Here is a 21,267-nt window from a genome sequence, read left to right as displayed (position 1 = left end):
TATTATTGGTTTGTTTGCACATCAGTTCAACCTCAGGTATCAATGCTTCCATTCAGTGACCTTTTCTCAGGAGCCTTGGGCCAGTGTTCTCTCAGCCAATAGACCCCTTGTGTAGATGGGAAGAGTAGACGCAGAGGAGCCGTCACCACAGGGCGTCTCACATGCAGACCCAGGTGATGGCTTCAACCTGAAAAAAATATCTCCACTAAGGCACACTTAGCTGTGGGGGGAGGGGTGAGCTCTTCTGCTCATTCAGGGGGATGATCCCAGTGAAGGAGAAAAGAAGCCACATGTTTAGTGGAGAGTTGGTGGAATGATGTCGAAGGTAGAGGATCTAATCTGAGGACCTGGACCATGGATGAATTGATGGCATATGGGGATCAGTACCGACTGGGCTGGATAAACGGGCTAAGGTTGAGGGATATGTCGTTGGGATTTAAACTTTCTTAAAGAACTGTTGCTGCTTGATACCTATGCTTCTATTGTTTTTTCTGTCATATGGAGGATTGTGGACTGAGACAATTGTATTTTGGACATTTAACTGGAATTGCTGCATTACCATGGATGTAAGGAATAAAATATTGTTGCATCGTTAACCTGCCTAGGTGATAATTAAAACCCACAAACTCAGATCCTCACCAATGGTGGCAAGCAGGTGGGATCACGTATCTCTGGACAGCATACCAGGGAAAGTTACTGAGAGGTGACTTGGCAGAAGAGATGGCAGACTCCATCTACAAGAGGCTCAAGAAAGAGGAGCCGAGAGCCCTTTGCTCTGAGAGAGAACTAGAGTAATTGCCGGAGAACAATCGGTTGACCCTAATGCAATGCTTGGATGATTAGGACAGCCCAGGGCTCTCATCCAGATGGCGGAGGATCGACCGACTGAGTCGAGGCGGATCCTGGACATGCTAGGAGAGCGGGCCATGGAGATAGAGCGGGTGTCAGTGTTAAGCAAATATCTGGGTGTGCATGTAGCAGTACCCACACCTGCCCCAGTGCAGAGGACAGTGGATAACAGAGGAGAGGAGCCCGCATCTTTAAAGTACTGGGATATACTACAGTTCAATGAGGACACCTTGGATATTGATGAACATCTCCGGTTATTTGAGAACCTCTGCCTGCTGCATGAGGTGTCAGTGACTGGCCCAGATTTTTGAGCGTTGGCCTGACAGGAAAAGCAAAAGAAGCTTTTAATAACTTGTCTTCTGAGGATCAGAGATGTTACTATACCATTCACAGTGCATTACTAGAGAGTTATGATGTTACATCTGAAACTTTCCGGAGGAAGTTTTGGGAGACTGACAAGCCCGCTGCACACACGCATCAGGAGTTTGCCAACACACTATGTACGGCATGCACTCGGTGGATAGAAGGACTGAGGGCTCAGGAAGCAGAACATTTCTTGGATACATTCATATTGGAATAACTTAATGTCCAAGCTCCCAGGTGACTTAGAAGAATGGTTGGCAGATAGAAAACCACTCAGCCTGGCTGAGGCTGCAAGACTGGCTGATGATTAGTCTGCTAATCAACCAGGGCTATGTGGAAATACCGCCCCAGCGTGTCGGGAACAGGAGCTTACAGGGAGGCCAGAGAGACCCATGGACTGGCCAGAGGAGGAACTGTGGGGATTTCGGATTTCACAAAGAGGGGAGAGTTTCTCTGGCCAAGTGCGGCCCGTATAGGGGCGATGAGGGCTAAGCTGCCATAACTGTGGACGCATGGGACACTTTGCTAGGGAATGTCGGGAACGTTCAAGCCCACATCATCCGCGTCCCCAGTCAGTGAACACTATGCTGCAATGGGGCTGGAATACTGAGGGGGAGAGGATCCCACTATCCCGACCAGAAGAAGAGGCATATGTGGTACAAGGACAAGTGTCCCTAACAAGATGGGACACCTCAAAGTCCATTAACCAGCATCTGCAGAAGGTCTGGGTAGAGGGCATGGAGGCTGTGGGGCTTCGTGACTCCAGAGCCTCAGTCACATTAATCAAAGAACAATTAGTACCAGACCAATGTATTGTTCACGGCAGCTGTATGTTAGTCAACATAGCCGGAGGAGAATCTTTGAATATTCGAAGGGTCCGACTACATTTAGACTGGGGTAGATGGATGTGGAGTGGATGTAGGTGGATGTGGAGTAGGTGGATGTAGGAGTAATGCGACATCTACCAGTAGATGTGTTGCTGGGAAACAACCTGGGAGCAGGATTGGTGTGCCACTGGGCCAATGTTGTAACCCGAAGCCAAGGACCGGTTCACACTGCATGAGCCGAGAGGGGAAGGAGCAATCTCAACATGCCGGCGACTAACGGGAGCGGTGAGTAATACACAAAATGAAGTTACCATGAAGGAAAGTGACCTGGGATAGGTAAATTACATCATGGAGGAGGCCCAGGGACTTCGGGACACTGGTTCTACCATCACCCTGGTCTGCCCAAATATTGTCCCCCCAGAACACCATTTACCAGGCTGCCAAGTGACCATCCACCTAGCTGGGGGTCAGCACTCTGGGGTTGGTCGCAATACATACAATTTTGGTTCTCATGGGGTACGTGTGGAGTTTCCCAAAACAAACCGGGGATCAGGGGGGAGGACATGGAGGAAGTGACCCATGTCCTAGTGAAATAAATACAGAGTTCTCGTCTCAGGGCTTCCCCCATCCCGCCATTGGCAGGATCTGAAACATCATATGAGAGAAGCTGGAGAGATCTATTATGCTGAGGTATACCAGGGGTGAATGGGGACTCTGGCATTTATTCACAAGGATGACATGGAATATGCTTTGAAGGAACTGGATGATACAAACTGTTGTTCTCATAAAGGTGAAAACTCCTATGTTCGTGTCTGTGCTTAAAAAGTGGGGGAGGTATGTGAGGAGCTGCCCACTTATTAAAACTATAAGACTTTTCCAGTACGGAGCACCCATTTCTGTCGTATTGTTGTGTTTTGTTAGAAATTTGCTTGCTGTGTTTTATTAGTGATTTGTTTGCTCATCAGTTCAACCTCAGGTATCAATGCTTCCTGTCAGTGACCATATCTCAGGGGCCTTGGGCCATTGTTCTCACAGCCAATAGACCCCTTGTTTAGTTAGGAACAGTAGACGCAGAGAAGCCGTCACCACAGCTATGTCTCACATACAAGACCCAGGTGATGGCTTCAACCTGAAAAAACACAAGTGTAAAATATGCATTCAAAAAACAAGTAAAATCCGCAGGTGCTGTCCGCTGTGTTTTCCTGCCAAGAGATGCAGAAATGGTGCAGAAACTTCTGCATCCAAATACTCAAGTGTGCACAATCCCTACACCAGCAGAAGGGCCTGGATTTTTGCCTCAGGAGCAGCAAAGCCAGAGCCTTCCCGGTACTGAGAGGGGTAATAAGGACGAGAACGGGTACTAAGGACTAGGGGGTAACAACCGAGAGCTGCTGCAGGAACTGTCATCATGAGCTAAGCGTAGAGCTGCACACCGGAGCTGCCGGTGCACGCCGCGACCACTGCGGTCACACAATGAGGCGGTAGTGTCCGGCCCGCAGCCGCCACAGACACAGTGATGGTACCGTAATGACAGGACTACGAGCGCCGCCCGCTCAGTCACCTGTCAGCCGCGTCACCTCAGGAGGCACGCTGACGAGTCAGCTGACAGTGACGTCACATCCCTCGGTCTTCCGTGCTCTCAGCTGGTTGTTCACCAGTGACGTCATTCCGTGCGGCGGCGGAAGATGGCGGATACTATACCTCTCCAGCCGGTGCAGAAAAGGGCGGCCTATTACACGGCAGACAAGAGTAAGAGGAGGTGAGGAGAGAGCGCCGCCTCCCGGTACTGTGCACCTGTGCTGTAGCTCACGTGTGACTGTGAACATGGAGCAGAATGAGCGTCTCCAGCCATTAGAATGTATTCAGGCTCGGGCACAGTGCCTGCCAAAGTAGCCAATCACGAGGCAGCTCACATTTCCCTAAGTCTTTTAGGCATAAGAGCCGGACTGTGATTGGAGGACTCTGACAACTGTTCCTTTTCCCTCCTGCTGTCTGTACAGTGCAGTGTGGTCCATGTAGTGTCTGTCACTGACCGGTGGCAGATGCCCACTCCACACTGCTGAAAAGTGACAGGAAATTTCCCAGGGTTTTTGCTGGTTATATGGAAATCTAAAGTTCATATTGCTGTACACATAGACCCCATAGGTCAGCGACCCACCACTGACCGGGAGCAGAGCGACACCTGTACAGTGTTAGGCCGCCGGCGGACAGCGACTTCTTGAAGATAATGTGTGGGAAGTAGGAAAAATGGGCAAACGTGAGGATCTGACCAGGGGCGACTGAATCAGAGCCGATCTTGTGGGGTGATCACTGCACACAGGGGTTAGTGTAACACTGCTGGCAGATTGCTGAAGCAGTTAAAGGGGTTGTCTGAATTTTTATTATTATAAGGATGAAGGCATAGAAAATAACAAACAAATACTCCTCCTCCCCTGGTCCAGCGCTGTCTCTCTACCACTGCTCCGGTCTGCTGACTGATTGCAGTGGTGACATAGAGACTACAGAGCATCTAACTGCTGCAGCTAATCACTACACTCAATAGCTCTCCAGATATAGATGGCATGACCCATTGTGCCCAGTGATTGGCTGCAGCAATCACTTGCACTGTAGCCATGATATTCCGCTGATGCCTGTCAGTAAAGACCAAAGCAGTAGTGAAGAGGTAGCTATGGACCGGAGGAAGGTGAAAATTGGGATATTGGTTATTTTCTGTGTGTCCAGCCCTATTAAAGGGGTTGTCCAGGGCTGACATGAAAGTCTGCAGTCACACTATGTGACTGCAGACTTGTGAATCCTCACATCTCGCACAGCGTGCGCTGTCAGGGTTATCTGACGTCGGGAGCGGGCAGTCATGCAATATGTGTGACATTGCTCAATGCAAGTGTATAATGTATCCAGAAAAGTATACAGTACAGACCAAAAGTTTGGACACACCTCATTTAAAGATTTTTCTGTATTTTCATGACTATGAAAATTGTACATTCACACTGAAGGCATCAAAACTATGAATTAACACATGTGGAATTATATACTTAACAAAAAAGTGTGAAACAACTGAAAATATGTCTTATATTCTAGGTTCTTCAAAGTAGCCACCTTTTGCTTTGATGACTGCTTTGCACACTCTTGGCATTCTCTTGATGAGCTTCAAGAGGTAGTCACCGGAAATGGTTTTCACTTCACATGTGTGCCCTGTCAGGTTTAATAAGTGGGATTTCTTGCTTTATAAATGGGGTTGGGACCATCAGATGTGTTGTGCAGAAGTCAGGTGGATACACAGCTGATAGTGCTACTGAATAGACTGTTAGAATTTGTATTATGGCAAGAAAAAAGCAGCTAAGTAAAGAAAAACGAGTGGACATCATTACTATAAGAAATGAAGGTCAGTCAGTCTGAAAAATTTGGCAGACTTTGAAAGTGTCCCCATGTGCAGTTGTAAAAACCATCAAGCGCTACAAATAAACTGGCTCACATGAGGACCGCCCCAGGAAAGGAAGACCAAGAGTCACCTCTGCTTCTGAGGATAAGTTTATCTGAGTCACCAGCCTCAGAAATCGCAGGTTAACAGCAGCTCAGATTAGAGACCAGGTCAATGCCACACAGAGTTCTAGCTGCAGACACATCTTTTCAACAACTGTTAAGAGGAGACTTTGTGCAGCAGGCCTTCATGGTAAAATAGCTGCTAGGAAACCACTGCTAAGGACAGGCAACAAGCAGAAGAGACTTGTTTGGACTAAAGAACACAAGGAATGAACATTAGACCAGTGGAAATCTGTGCTTTGGTCTGATGAGTCCAAATTTGAGATCTTTGGTTCCAACCACCATGTCTTTGTGCGACGCAGAAAAGGTGAACGGATGGACTCTACATGCCTGGTTCCCACCGTGAAGCATGGAGGTGGAGGTTTGATGGTGTGGGGGTGCTTTGCTGGTGACACTGTTGGGGATTTATTCAAAATTTAAGGCATACTGAACCAGCATGGCTACCACAGCATCTTGCAGCGGCATGCTATTCCATCCGGTTTGCGTTTAGTTAGACCATCATTTATTTTTCAACAAGACAATGACCCCACACACATCCAGGCTGTGTAAGGGCTATTTGACCAAGAAGAGGAGTGATGGGGTGCTACGCCAGATGACCTGGCCTCCACTGTCACCAGACCTGAACCCAATCGAGATGGTTTGGGGTGAGTTGGTCCGCAGAGTGAAGGCAAAAGGGCCAACAAGTGCTAAGCATCTCTGGAAACTCCTTCAAGATTGTTGGAAGACCATTTCCGGTGACTACCTCTTGAAGCTCATCAAGAGAATGCCAAGAGTGTGCAAAGCAGTCATCAAAGCAAAAGGTGGCTACTTTGAAGAACCTAGAATATAAGACATATTTTCAGCTGTTTCACTCTTTTTTTTGTTAAGTATATAATTCCACATGTGTTAATTCATAGTTTTGATGCCGTCCATGTGAATGTACAATTTTCATAGTACTGAAAATACAGAAAAATCTATAAATGAGAAGGTGTGTCCAAACTTTTGGTCTGTACTGTACATATCGCATTCTTGCGGTCACATGACCACTCAGTTTCGCAGCTGCAACCGGAGAATCCTGACAGCGCGAACGATGTGCAATGTGAGGATTCGCAAGTCTGCAGTCACATAGAGTGACTACAGACTTTAATTCCAAACCTGGAGAACCCCATTAAGATAAATTCTTGGACAACACCATTAATGTTGGCAAAGATAGAAAGGTGGCATAACACACAATGCATTGTAGCTTGTGGTGTAGTCACAGATCACAGTGCACTTCTGACCTTGTAAAAGCACCTGCAATAGGAACGTAAGCATCAGGACTGGACTATGGCGCAATGGAAGGGGGTGGCCTGGTCTGATGAATTGTATTTTCTGTTAAATCATGCAGATAGCTGGTTGTATACATGTTGCTTGCCTGTAGGGAAAAGATGGTTCCTGGACACAGTATGGAAAGTTGGCATTGTGATGCTCTAGGCAATAATCTGCTGGAAGACCTTAAATCCTAGCATTCATGTGGATGCTTGCAAGCCAATATTGTGGGCCAAGTACACCCCTTCATATACTCCTTGTTAGCATTAGGCTCTGTCAGTGGGGTAATGCTTTCCTGACGCACTGCTCATCGGAATTGTTCAGGAATGGTTTGAATTCCATTCTCAGTCCAATGAAGCACGTTTAGGATGTGCTAGAAGGAAAAGTCCTGTCCAGGGAGGTCTCACCTCACAACCGCCAGCTCCTAAGATATTAGTGCCAGGTACCACTGGTCACCTTCAGGACTGCTGCGGTTTGGTCAGGGGGCATGTATATCCAAACTGGTATGTTCAGCCCCGACATCTTTTTTCCTTACAATCATTGTTAGCCCTCCAGCTGTTGTGAAACCACAACTTCCAGCATTCCCTGACAGCCACAAGTTACTAGGTGCCTTTCAGGCCATCTTGAAAGCTGTAGTCTCACAGCATGTGGAGCACCGTAGGCTGCTGATCCCTGGACTCTGATTTGGTCTCCACTTGCTACCAGTTGCGATACGGAAGAAGCTGTGTGCTAACGTCTGCTACTGATGTTAGTGCAATAAAAGTGAACATGGCGGTGGGTGTACTGTAGCTAACATCACTGCACAGTTGGCCATTTATTTGAGTGGCTGGAATACAATACTTTATTTCCCCTGCAATGTCCGATCTTTTCATTGACATTTTTTGTAAGCTGTTGGTGTAAGATGTACCAAGTAGATATAGCTTGTTGTAGACTGTCCATGCGAGCCAAACATACACACGTGGTCAAAATTGTTGGTACCCCTCGTTTAATGAAAGAAAAATCCACAATGGTCACAGAAAAAACTTGAATCTGACACAAGTAATAATAAATTAAAAATCTATGAAAATGAACAAATGAAAGTCAGACATTGCTTTTCAACTCTGCTTCCACAGAATTTAAACAAAAATTAAGCTCATGAAATAGGCCTGGACAGAAATGATGGTACCCCTGAAAATAATGTGACAAAAGGGACATGTTAAATAAAGTTGTGTCCACTAATTAGCATCACGGGTGTCTACAATCTTGTAATCAGTCAGTGGGCCTGTATATAGGGCTACAGATACTCACTGTGCTGTTTGGTGACATGGTGTGTACCACACTCAACAGAGGAAGGAAAGGAAAGAGTTGTCTCAGGAGATTAGAAAGAAAATTCTAGAAAAGCATGGTAAAGGTTATAAGACCATCTCCAAGCAGCTTGATGTTCCTGTGACTACAGTTGCACATATTATTCAGAAATTTAAGATCCATGGGACTGTAGCCAATCTCCCTGGACGTGGCCGCAGGAGGAAAGTTGATGACAAATCAAAGAGACAGATAATACGAATGGTAACAAAAGAGCCCAGGAAAACTTCTAAAGGGATTAAAGGTGAACTTCAAGCTCAGGGAACATCAATGTCAGATCGCACCATCTGTCGTTGTTTGATCCAAAGTGGACTTCATGGGAGACGACCAAGGAGAACATCGTTGTTGAAAAAAAATCATAAAAAAGCCAGACTGGAATTTGCCAAACTACATGTTGACAAGCCACAAAGCTTCTGGGAGAATGTCCTATGGACAAATGAGACAAAAATGGAAGTTTTTGGCAAGGCACATCAGCTCTATGTTCACAGACGGAAAAATGAAGCATATCAAGAAAAGAACACTGTCCCTACTGTGAAACATGGAGGAGGCTCTGTTATGTTCTGGGGCTGCTATGCTGCATCTGACAGAGGGTGTCTTGAATCTGTGCTGGGTACAATGAAATCTCAAGACTATCACTGCTGTCCAGTGTCAGAAAGCTTGGTCTCAGTCACAGGTCACAGGTCATGGGTCTTGCAAAAAGATAATGACCCAAAACACACAGCTAAAAACACCCAAGAATGGCTAAGAGGAAAACATTGGACTATTCTGAAGTGGCCTTCTATGAGCCCTCACCTAAATCCTATTGAGCATCTTTGGAAAGAGCTGATACATGCTGTCTGGAAAAGGCAACCTTCAAACACGAGACAACTGGAGCAGATTGCTCATGAGGAGTGGGCCAAAATACCTGTCGAGAGGTGCAGAAGTCTCATTGACAGTTACAGGAATCGTTTGATTGCAGCGATTGCCTCAAAAGGTTGTTCAAAATATTAAGTTAAGAGTACCATCATTTCTGTCCAGGCCTATTTCATGAGTTTAATTTTTTTAAAAATTCTGTGGAAGCAGAGTTGAAAAGCAATGTCTGACTTTCATTTGTTCATTTTCAAAGATTTTTAATTTATCACTTTTGTCAGATTCAAGTTATTTCTTTGACTATTGAGGGTTTTTCTTTCATTAAACGTGGGGTACCAACAATTTTGACCACGTGTGTAAATGTATGTAAGCTACAAGGTGGTCTAGATCTATGCTATAATTTACGCCAATTTTTAGCTTACACCCCTTGTGCTTAAATGGGCTTTCCACTTTCATACCACACAAAATAGTTAATAAATAACTTTTCCCTCATGTCTGCTTTACCTCAGCGCCATCTGTAAAGTGTACTTTTGTTTTGTTAGAAGATTTAAAAATGTAGTAGTAACTTTTCATTTTTTTTTTCAAGGAAATTTACAAAACCTCTTTTTTTTAGGGACCGATTCAGCTTTGAAGTGACTATATATATATTGGATAACCCCCAAAAGTGATACCATTTTTTTAAAAAACCCTCAACATATTCAAAACTGCTGTCAGGTAGTTTATTAACCCTTCAGGTGCTTTTCAGGAATCAATGTCCTCCATACAGAATAATAAACCCCACATAGTCCTCCATACAGAATAATGTGCCCAACATACAGAATAATGGACCCCACATAATCCTCCATACGGAATAATGGCCCCACGGGTGGTGGTTCTGGTGTCGCGCGCCAAATATAACAACCCTGTGGGCCAGAGTTTGACATGTATGCTCTAAGGCCATCCAGACCATACAATCATGATCTCAGGGTGCCAATGGGTTTAAAGAGGGATCCCCCACACTCTGGTAACGATTTAATATGGTGTAGTCACTATTGTTAGCAGCATCTAAGGGGTTAAACAGCCATGGTCGGTGTCAACACCGTTTGCAACTGATTCAGCAGGGTGTCAGCTATAGTGTGGAGAATGCTATTCTCTTATATCTCAGGTCAGTAAAAAGATGTGTAGGTGGTCACTAAGGAGTTAAAGCAAGCTGCAGCCATCGGAGAGGGGTTTTCTAAAAACGGAAAATCTCTTTTAAGATGAGAAACCCTTAATAGCTCTTCAAAGCAGTCTGTGTCGGTGACGGATAACTTTGCATTTTGTAGTTCTATTTCCCTGTTCCTTTCCAGAGGTAAATTAACTGGATTCATGTGGAATATGGATCCATTATAGAACGAATGTGGGTTTAAGCCAAGGGGCCTATTACCTATAATAGTGTCCAACTAGTTTCCCCTTTTTTTTGTCTGTTTTTATGAATGAAAAAAAAGCGCCATAATGGAGCATAAAAAGCAGATGTGAACAGAGTCTAACAGTTGCAGAACGTTTCATGTTTTGTCTGTTGCCGAGTAACTAGTGGCTCTGCCAGTACATGACTTTTTTGGAGATCCAGATTTTTTTTTTCTCTTGAGGCCTTATTGACTGGCTACTGAAAAAAAGTTTAACTGGCTATTAGTCTCTAACTAGTCCACCCCTGTCCTGGAAGTGATGTAGCCATGAACTTGCTGTCTGGTAGCTTCCAGTGGCTCTCCTACATTACTGCTGAAAATTCCTGGAAATAAATACAGAGGATTTTCGGGAAACACGTTGCCGTCTTGGTCTTTATATGTATCATGCCGGCAGAATTATACCACGATAACGTTCATGCTGTGAGTTTTGAAGTCTTCTTTCCCAGCATTTTGTGTAGTTTGTTTGTAGTACTTTCCTTTTAGAAAAGTTTCTTATATTATAGTTAATTGCTTGACGCCTTGATTGTCCATGAGTGACAAACCAATTAAGTGTGCAAGACACACGATACAATGAAAATTAGACTTTATCCTCATCTCAGCTATGAAAAATCCATTATTCATCGTCTTATTGTTTTTTTAAATACAGAGGTAAAATTTTACTACACAAAAGGAAAATTGCTTTTGAAATAGAATAAATTGCATCTCAGTTCAAAGGCTGCGTTTTGAAGTCGATGATACTAAACATGATGATGCTTTGCATGGATTCTTTTTCACAATAGATTGCAGCTGTAAATTTGAGTGCACATCTCGCAAAATGGAGCAAACTGTAATTGTCTTCCAAGGTGTGCGCTGTATATATATTTATTTTGTGCCTCTTTTTTTGGGACGTGTATGTTTTTTTAAATTACATTGCTCCATAGTGTTTAGCATTCTGCTATTGTATACAATGAATTTGGAATGTACTGAAATAAAGCAGGTAGAAAGTAAAGAACCATATGAAAATGGAAATTCTAAGTATCTAAGATTATAGGTCATAGTTCTGCACCTGACAAAGGCTCTTGTAGCAGAAAAGCGTTGTGTGAAAATCTAAAATCTAATGTAATACAGCGATCATACCTATGATTGCGGAATTTTAATAATCAACTCTGCGGGTGATCCTTTGGTGCGGACAACAACAGACCTAACAAACTTCCTTACCACACTGGGGACTTCAGTTTCCGACGGGGAGCGCCTCCTGGTAAATTTCTTGCAAATGTACTGTATGTATTCATGTCTTCACTAAATGGTCATTGACCCGACTCACAGAAACATATTGACAGCACAAAGTATCTATGTGACGGTATTAGATTTATAAATCTGTAAATTTTAAAACTTAGTCTAGAGACAGTAGAGTAGTACGTAGCTTATGGGGGGCATTCACACTATAATTATATTATGACAGTAGTCTTAAAGGATTTTTTTTAAGTTCATGAAAAAAACATTGCTCTAGTTGTTTCAGGCCCTAAGGATGACCATATACAAGATATCTGTTGGTTGAATATTTGCATCTATCTCTCCCAACTCCTCCATACTCATGAGCGCGAGGCCTTGCTGCATTAATGTGTTTTAAACTAGATGGAAGGAGAAAGCTGCTGCCAGACACCTTTGGCAGAGGGATATCTCCCCATGAGAGCAAACGGATTGGGTGTAGAAATTCCAATTGTCCAAACCTATGCACCCCTGACATAATCTGTCAGAGAGTTGGCCTTCCTCCCATACACAGATGATTGGTCAGTCCAGCCAAATTCTATGGGTTTGGACAACTTTCATCCAATGTTTATGGCAGCCTTAATAAACGTCCATATAATTCGTGCCATAAAACAATAATTTTGCCTTTTTTCTTCATATCTGGTGAGTGTTGATTTTTTACATGCCGACGCTGGACTGGTGGGGAGATCTGCACCATGCTGAAACTATATGTTCTGCACCAAGCTTCATCCTGTAAATGGTTGCTAGACTGCCCACTTGTTTCTTCCTCCTTCCCAGCTCTGTTTGTGTTCATCTGACCACAATCTGACTCGAGGAATTGACCCACAGCCCATTGAAAGTCATAAGACAGCGTTTACTCTGTACTCACAATATTGCTTATAGTGTGCATGCTTTATTCTGTATCAGTGGGGGATGGACTCTCCCACTTGCGTGCATTGCTCCAGACCAGTACTCCCCAACCTTTCTTACCTTGAGAGCCACATTCAGGACTGAGAGGTGGCTGCAAGCAACATGAAGCGCCTCTCCTCCCCAGTAGTGACACCCAGAATCCCCCATTACAGTATAATGACTACTAAAGCTTTCCCACAGCAGGCACATCAAAGCCTTGTGCTCTCCTCTCTTACAAGAAGCATACTTACATCGAGGGATTCCCATTTTACCCTATGTTTGATATTCTCACATCAAGCACACTTGCCACACTGTTGGGTCCAGCTTCAAGCATGCCTCTAATTGGCAGTATTATCCTATCTGTGCAGGGTTACACAAAGATGTCACCATCCGGAGAACTTCTCATAACTGTCTAGACCTGGTGTTAATACACCAAGCTGGCATACTGCAGAGAGTCACACAACATGGGTCCACGAGCCACGTGTGGCTCCCAAGCCACAGGTTGGTGACCCCTCCTCCAGACACTGTGTACTGGGTTGTGTTGGCGCATGTGCATTCTACACCGCACAATTAACCACCCTGCAAGTCCGGCTACAGGAAATGCTTAGAAGGCTATACACCACTTATCTTGTAGACGAGACAGAGAGGGAGTCCACCAGGGAGAGCTAAGAACATGGGACATTTTGGAAATGTATACAAATACAAAGAAATTTGAGGGATAATAATTTCTATAAAACTTTACCAAGAATACCCCTTTTTCATGATGGCAGTGTGAATAAGTTTTTATTTTTTGAACCCTGCACTAGAAAGATAAAACTATTGGAACTTTCTATGTTACTTGATGCCACTGATACTTGGCATCCAGTTACTATTGGAGTGAAAAAAGGAAATTATTGCGAAGTTTTGCTTTCCACTAACGAGAATGACAGCCGTACGAGGAATCTAATCTGAGAGAAGTAAAGCTGAACTCAATCTCTGTCTAATGAAGCTCCCTGTCTTCCTAAAGAGTTATGCAGGTTTTATAAATTGTATATAATTCAAATTTTGAAATGTGATAGAGCAGAACCCTGGGGAATGTAGTGTTAGGATCAGCGTTGCGGAACCTCTTTATGTGAGCCTAAACAAAGGCACTATATGGGAGCTAAGGAAATCAGGAATCTTCACAAAAGTGGGAATTGTGACTAGAAATGTTATGTCTAAAATTCTCCCCTAACTTATTCCCTTTTTTCTTATCCAGAGATTTTAAAATGGGGAGGAATTGAAAACATGGAGGAGGCAAATTCATAATGACTTTTACTCTTGAAAACTGGCATATAAAAGTCTCCAATTTTTGTCAACTTTGAGTTTTTATGTCAGTCTGGCACATTAAAAAACAATTTGGTGGGTTTAGTTGATGTGGCATGTCCAGGTGATGCTCACGAGAGTCACTATTATGTACCCCAGAAAGTGGTTTAAATTATCATAGAAATCTACTCCAGGTCTTATTCTAGCGCACAGAGACCTTAAAGATGTGCCAAACTCAATAAAGGGAATCTGTTACCCCCTGGGACCTATCAGAACTCTACTATGGGCATACAAGTGATAGAAATGTAAATCTATACTTACCTGTATGTCCCATATACCGGTCTTAGTGGTCTTGTGGCTGTGAAATTGCTTTTTATAAAATCCTTATTCCTAGGCTTGGCGCGCGGGGGGCTCCAAGAAATGCCCGCCTATATGCTTAATTTAAATATTCCCCCCTCCATCCCTGCACGTCACAGGACCCTGTAACGTGCAGTCTAGGGCTGCACATCCCGGGCATGCTCAGTGCGCCTATATCTTAAGGCGCATTTTTTTCCTCCCTACCCTATTTTACTGATCTGCTCTAGTGCGCAGGCGCCGGGGAGTCACTGTAACTTCCGCTCCAGTGACCTCCGGCGTGCGCAACAATGAAGTTTAGTCCCCACTTCCTCCCGGCATCCTGCTATCTGGGAGGAAGTGGAGACGAGCCCTCATTGTTGCACACGCCGGAAGTCACAGTGACTCCCTGTGCAATGGAGCAGATAAGTAAAATAGGGCAGGGAGAAAAATAAAAGTGGCTTAAGCTATAGGCGCATTGCGCATGTGCGGGATGTGCAGCCCTAGACTGCACGTCACACGTCCCTGTGACATGCAGGGGAGGGGGGGAATATTTAAATTAAGCATATAGGCGGGCATTTCTTGGCGTCCCTTGGACGCCAAGCCTGGGAATAAGGATTTTATAAAAAGCAATTTCATAGCCACAAGACCGCTAATATGGGACATACAGGTAAGTATAGATTTACATTTCTATCACCTGTATGCCCATAGTAGAGGTCTGATAGGTCCTAGGGGGTGACAGATTCCCTTTAAGCGCTGTACAGTACCAATAATAATGAATTCTCTTCAGATTGTAGTAGAAAGCTGATGTGTATCTTATCATAACACAATTCATTCAGAAAAATTGTAGCCACGTCTAGGAGCCAGCTCCAAAACTTAACTGCCAGCAATAACCTACTAGAAGACCTTTTGATGCATGATATATAAATGTCAAGAAAATTGCAAAAATGGAACCAGGAATGTGCCAGTGAGAATGGGGTTTCCCTTCAGGGTGTGACCAGCTGCATGTTGGTAAAACTCCTCTACATCGAAGATCAAATTGCCCCACAATTTTGTCTTTCAGTTTTGTCTTGGTTGGGCGCAACTTCAGCCATGCTACCACTTGTGTGCTATACTTTGGCCCAAAAATACTTTTAGGAATGGTTTAACTAAGCACCTCTACTCTACTGTGAGAATTCAAGCTTGATGTGGACAATGACAGCATCCAGCTAAAACTGTTTGGAACAGCGTGGAAGCCAGATCAAACTACTTACCGACAACTTCCATCGGTCCCCACGATAAGTTTTAGAAAATTATTTTTTGTATTTCTTGTTACAGGGTTTATCTTTAAAGCGCACCTGTCAGCAGGAATGTGTTCAGTAAACTACATACACTGTCAGGTGGGCGACATTACACTGATTAATATGATACCTTGATTGATGAAATCCGTCCTGTGGTTCTTGTGTAATCTTTACTTTCAGTTTGGGGATAATGATGTGCTTGTGCTTCGGGCCAGCCTGTGGGGGGCGCTCTATCTGGTGCTCTGCTTACATATTCATCTGTGTGCTTTTATGACAGCTCACTGTGCCTTCACTGACCTGCCTCCTATTTTACCTAGCCCCGCACTACTAGATGCATTATGTAAAATAGGAGGACGGTCAGTGAAGGCACAGTGAGCTGTCATAAGAGCATACAGATGAATATGTAAGCAGAACACCAGATAGAGCGCCCCCCCACAGGCCTATCCGAAGCACGAGCATATCATTATCCCCAAACTGAAAGTAAAGATTACACAAGAACCACAGGATGGATTTCATCAACAAAGGTATCATTTTTCTCAGTGTAATGACACCCACCTGACAGTGTATGTCGTTTACTGAGCACAATCGTGCTGACAAGTGCTCTTTAAATATGTTTGATAATAAGTGTTTGGAATACCTGCTGGTTGAACATCCGACATGTCCCATCTTTCATGCACCGCCTAAAACACATAAGGCCATTTTCCAACCTCCCTGGTGTCCCATTGTGGCTGGGATAGGATCGTCATGGTTGGACCAGAGCCACTAGTCTCTAGAACTATGGGCTTTATACAAGATGCAAAACACCAATGTCAGCTATGCAAGAAATCAAATGGAGTGAAGATTCAAAATGGGTCACGTGATGTGACAGCCCTTCATTCGAGTATTCCACATCACACATCTTTATTGGGGTTAGCTTTCCACCTAAGAAAATCTAGCTACTATTCACACACTTTACAGGAGTACATTCTATCAGTTACTAGATTTTTGCTTTCAAAATTTTTTTTTCTTTTGGTGGTCTGTATTTTTTACAAATTCAAGGTTGTCTGATGGGGGAAAAATTTTCATAATTTTTGGCAAATTCATACATTTCATGGTGGGAAGAAAGTCATTTTTATACTGTTGATAATCCGTTTTTTTTTTCTTGCATTAGATTATATGGAAGATATCTCGATGATCCCCCTCCTTATCTGGCACAAGGGTTCTTTAACTGTTTCTCAATGGCAAAACTCTAAATATGCAGTTTGAGGTCCACTGTCATGGCACCATTGCCCCATTTCTAGAAGTATTGCTTCTGTGCAACAAAAGGCTAGATTTATACCAGTCTGAATAGGAAACCCATTAGTGGCAATTCTCTGTTGCACGTAACTAGCTGCCATCTCCCACATGTGACTAGAAACTACCAGTAGGTGAATTTATTAGCGTTCCTCGTGCTTGTTCAAATTCTGACAATTATCACATTGAATAACACTGAAAAACGCCTCAGAAAACGTGGATACCATGATGAATGTATCAATTATGCTACATCTAAAGTTGCTATGAAAACACAAACTGATTACCTTTCTGATGGAGTCAAAAATACCCATAAATATCAAAATCATAATTTTAGTAAATAAGTATAGGTCACTTTATTATCTGCACACTACAGTAAAGACTATTCCGATATATGGTAATTAATCTTATGAAAAAGTATTTAGCTATCCTATGCCATGACAAACTTTTAATGAATAATTTGAAAAAGGGAGTAAATTATGTAGCAAGAACCTACTTCCATAGGTAATTTACTGTCTCCTTCCATGTTCTTGGATCACAAGTCCTCTGTGAACACTTGACTTACCACCAGAGGCTCGTACCAGTGTGGAGGGACACGCTCTAATCTGTGACAATACATGCATAAAACTACTACATTTCCAACAAGATATGATTCCATATATCCGATAAAGTCATACATTAATTGTACTACTGCGCATGTACAAAATGTCGTTCATTTGAGGTCAGTCATATAGGCTGCACTACACATACTGTAAAAAAGAGAATTAGTGAACATTTAATTGACTCCATACACAGTTCAACCCAATTAAAATGCTCCATATCTGGCTTGTCTCGACATTTCTTGGATATCCATCACAGAAATATGTCTTTATCCATAACATGTGTAAAACAGGTTAAAAAGTCTCAACGAGGTGGGGATTGGGGAAAGCTCCTGCTCATGCGTGAGACATACTGGATTCTTGTCAGAATTCTGCTGGGTTTAAATTACAGATCTGACTTAAGGGGGTATTCCCATCTCCAAGATCCTATCCCAATATGTAGTAGGTGTAATAATAATAATATTAGCAAATACCTCCAATTAGAAATGTAGTATAGTTCTTGTGATAAGCTATGTCGCTTACCTCCTGCGCTGGGCATTGCAGTAGCTTTGGTATCCATGGTTATGACCACTGACATCTAACTGTCACTATATGGGTGGTAGTAACCATGGATACCTAAGCTACTCCAATGCCCTGCACATGGGTTAAGTGGTATAGCTTATCAGAAGAACAATACTACATTTCTAATTGGAGGTACTTTTTCATAAAGCTTTAATCATGCTGTTACTCACATCCCTTTACAATTAATTGATGGGTGTTACCATTCAGAAGGACTTCTGTTTGAACAGCTTTGTGTGCGGTGTGGTGGATCACATATAAGTGTCACAATATGTATCATGCTTTGCTATGATTAAGAACCAATTGGGGTTTGAAACGCTAGGCCATATGTTTCACTGTCTTTTAATATTTTTTTGATTTGCCACATGATGTTATTGAAGATGAAATAAAGTGCAATTTTATCTTCTTATCTAACTTCTGAAGCTAGATTTTCCATTACCTGGTTTTGCTTCTATTAGTGCATGGAAGTCGCCTGCCACAGAATGAATGGTGGGTAGGCGAGAAAAATTCGATCTTATTAAAAATTAATTGAGCTTCATGGACAGCTTGCACCATTGATGCCATTTGATTATAATAGCTGTAAACCTGTTTTGTCAGGTATCAAGATGAAGCATCCCCCCTGGATGAAATGCCACTCATGATGTCAGAAGAAGGTTTTGAGAACGATGAAAGTGATTATCACACTTTACCGAGAGCCAGGATAACACGAAAAAAAAGAGGGTTGGAATGGTTTATCTGTGGAGGCTGGAAATTTCTGTGCACCAGGTTTGTATATTGATTGTTACTTAAAATGAATGTAATTAATTACATTGATGGTTAATGGTTTATTCACACGTTGAAAAAGAGCTGCATCAAAACCTCATTCTTTTTATACTGTGATTGTCATGCTTCTGAATTCGAACCCTGGATTCTGTGGTCGCCGTCTCTTTCCGCGGAGCCACAGCAGATACCTTTTCTTTGGGTGTTTTAGTTCTGTTATCTTTGTTTCTGTCGGTTTTGGGGTAACAGGTGTTTTTGATTTACTCTTGTTTGTCTGTCCTATCACCTTTCAGGTGCAGATTTTAATACCTTCCCCTACTGGTGTTTCCTGCTGGTGATAGACTTGTTGAATTCATTCACTTTGTATAGTTTGTGTTGGTTGCAGTTGGTTTGGTGTGTGATTCCTTTACTCCTTAGGCAACTGCCACACTAGCAATCATAGGAGCTGCTAAGGGCATTCAGGGTAAGCCGCCATCGAGTGGGGGCACTATTGCATTATTTAAGGTCTGATAAACCTTGTGGCAATTCAAAAAAACAGATGTCGTCTGATTGGACACTGTATGCCTACATGTTCAACCCTTGAACATAATATTTGGGTTATAAGGGTAGTATTATTGATACTTCATGGCAATTAATAGGGCACAGGAGCTGTGCCTGTACAATCGCTGCCAGAAGCTCTGCTTAACTGATGGCCGAGCTTCTGCTGTAACAGCCAGGGCCGGTGGCAGCGTGGTCCCTAGCTGTTTAACCCTCTAAATGCCTTAATGAATAACGATCTCTGCTTTTAAAGAGTTGTGTGAGGTAGGGTGCTTCCTCTCTCACCCCCACAATGTGATCACAAGGAGCCAGTGGGTGTCATATGTCAAATAATGACCTCCGGGTCTGACAAGTACGGTGGCCTGTTATACCCAGTTAGAAGCAGGGTCTAAAGGTGTTCTGTCATTGTCAAAATGACAGATTTAATGCATTCTAATGCATCTGTTTTGTAATGCAGTGATCAGAGAAATAAAAGTTATAGCCCCATGAAGAGACTAACTAAAAAAAAAAAGAAAGTTTTTTTTATATTTTTACAAAATAAAGAACGAAAAAACCCTTGAAAAAATATTATACCAATAAAATAGCATATTTATGTAAAAACACATATTAATGTTGCTGCACCCAAAAGGACCTGATCTATAAAACTGTCACTGTATTTATCCTCTACAGTGAACACTTAAAAATAACTAAATAAAAAACTTGCCTGTCTTTTCATTATACCACAAAAAGTGGAATAAAACACAATCAAAAAGTAGCATGTAACTAAAAATGGTATCCCTGAAAACATCATCTTGTTCCACAGAAAACAAACCCTACTTGGCTCCATTAGCGGAAAAATAAAAAAGCTACAGCTCTTGGAATTTAAGTTCTTTGTTTTTTTTTTATTGCGTAAAAGCGTCAAAACATAAAAATCCTATAGAAATGTGGTATCAATATAGTCATGCTAACCCGAAAAATAAAGCCATTTAATCAAATTTATCACACGGTGATTGGCGTAAAAAAAAAAAAAAAATCCTGAGTTGCTGTTTTTTGCTCATTTTGCCTCCCAAAAATCAGAATACAAAATGATCAAAAAATGTTATGTGACCGAAAATGGTACCAATAATAATAATCTTTTTATTTATATAGCGCCAACATATTCCGCAGTGCTTTACAATTCAGACAAATTACAGACATTGGTACTGTCCCCATTTGGGGCTCACAATCTACATTCCCTATCAGTATGTCTTTGGAGTGTGGGAGGAAACCAGAGGAAACCCACACAAACACAGGGAGAATATACAAACTCCTTGCAGATGTTGTCCTTGGTGGGATTTGAACCCAGGACCCCAGCGCTGCAAGGCTGCAGTGCTAACCACTGAGCCACCGTGCTGCCTATTTATTGCTACCCATAAATTCAACGCGCAAAAAACAAGCCCACAAACAAACAAGCCCTTTTCTGCCCTGTTGGCAGAAAAGATAGAAAAATTATAGCCCTCAAAAATATGGTGATGCAAAATTATTTTTTCTTTGTAAAAAAAATCATTGTTTTGTGTGTAAAAGTAGGAACACCTAAAATAAAAAAGACCTATATGACTATATAAATCTGGTATCATTCTGATAGTAATGACCTTAAGAATAAAAACGTCTTATCACTTATACGGCATGAGGAATGACGTAACAAAAAAAAAAAAAATAAAACCAATTCTTGTACTGCTGTTGATTTGTTTGTTCTTCCTTCCAAAGATTGCAGTAAGGCTCGGCACACATTTATCCTCTGCTCTAAGCTGGGCACATACATCAGGGTTTCCTTCTCTGAAAAACGTGATTAATACAAAACCCCCAACTGAGCATTCCCTATAATCAGGCAGAGGGAGGCAATTTGGACACTCTCAGGCCTATGAATCGGCGACGTCCATCTTTTTAGTTGTACACAAAAGCGTGGTTGACCAGTTTTGTGCACCTCTGAAAAGATGGAGACCACTAAAAAGAGGTCAGACGGCGTCTAGAGTACCTCAGCCTGCCTCATTACAGTGAAAGGTTCCTGTCTGAA

General features: G+C 42.7%; 1 protein-coding gene across 3 annotated transcripts in view; it reads left to right on the top strand.

Moving 5' to 3' along the window:
• The first annotated feature begins 3,628 nt into the window (after positions 1 to 3,628).
• ATP9B (ATPase phospholipid transporting 9B (putative)) overlaps positions 3,629 to 21,267 on the top strand; it is a 383,456-nt gene continuing 365,817 nt past the window's right edge. For 2 of the 3 annotated variants that reach the window (XM_073678910.1, XM_073678909.1), the window contains exons 1-2: positions 3,631 to 3,798; positions 18,537 to 18,704. In XM_073678910.1, the coding sequence (XP_073535011.1) occupies positions 3,725 to 3,798; positions 18,537 to 18,704 (242 nt within the window). In that variant the 5' untranslated portion in view covers positions 3,631 to 3,724. Of the gene's footprint in view, positions 3,799 to 18,536; positions 18,705 to 21,267 lie in introns of all 3 variants that reach the window. The other variant, XM_073678911.1, reaches the window with a different exon arrangement.

This window comes from Phyllobates terribilis, unplaced genomic scaffold (genome assembly GCF_046119375.1).
Source record: "Phyllobates terribilis strain yellow unplaced genomic scaffold, ASM4611937v1 Scaffold_4__5_contigs__length_816908805, whole genome shotgun sequence".
Taxonomy (NCBI): Eukaryota; Metazoa; Chordata; class Amphibia; order Anura; family Dendrobatidae; genus Phyllobates; species Phyllobates terribilis.
Note: the sequence above shows the minus strand (reverse complement) of the source record. Positions and strands in the feature narration are given on the sequence as shown.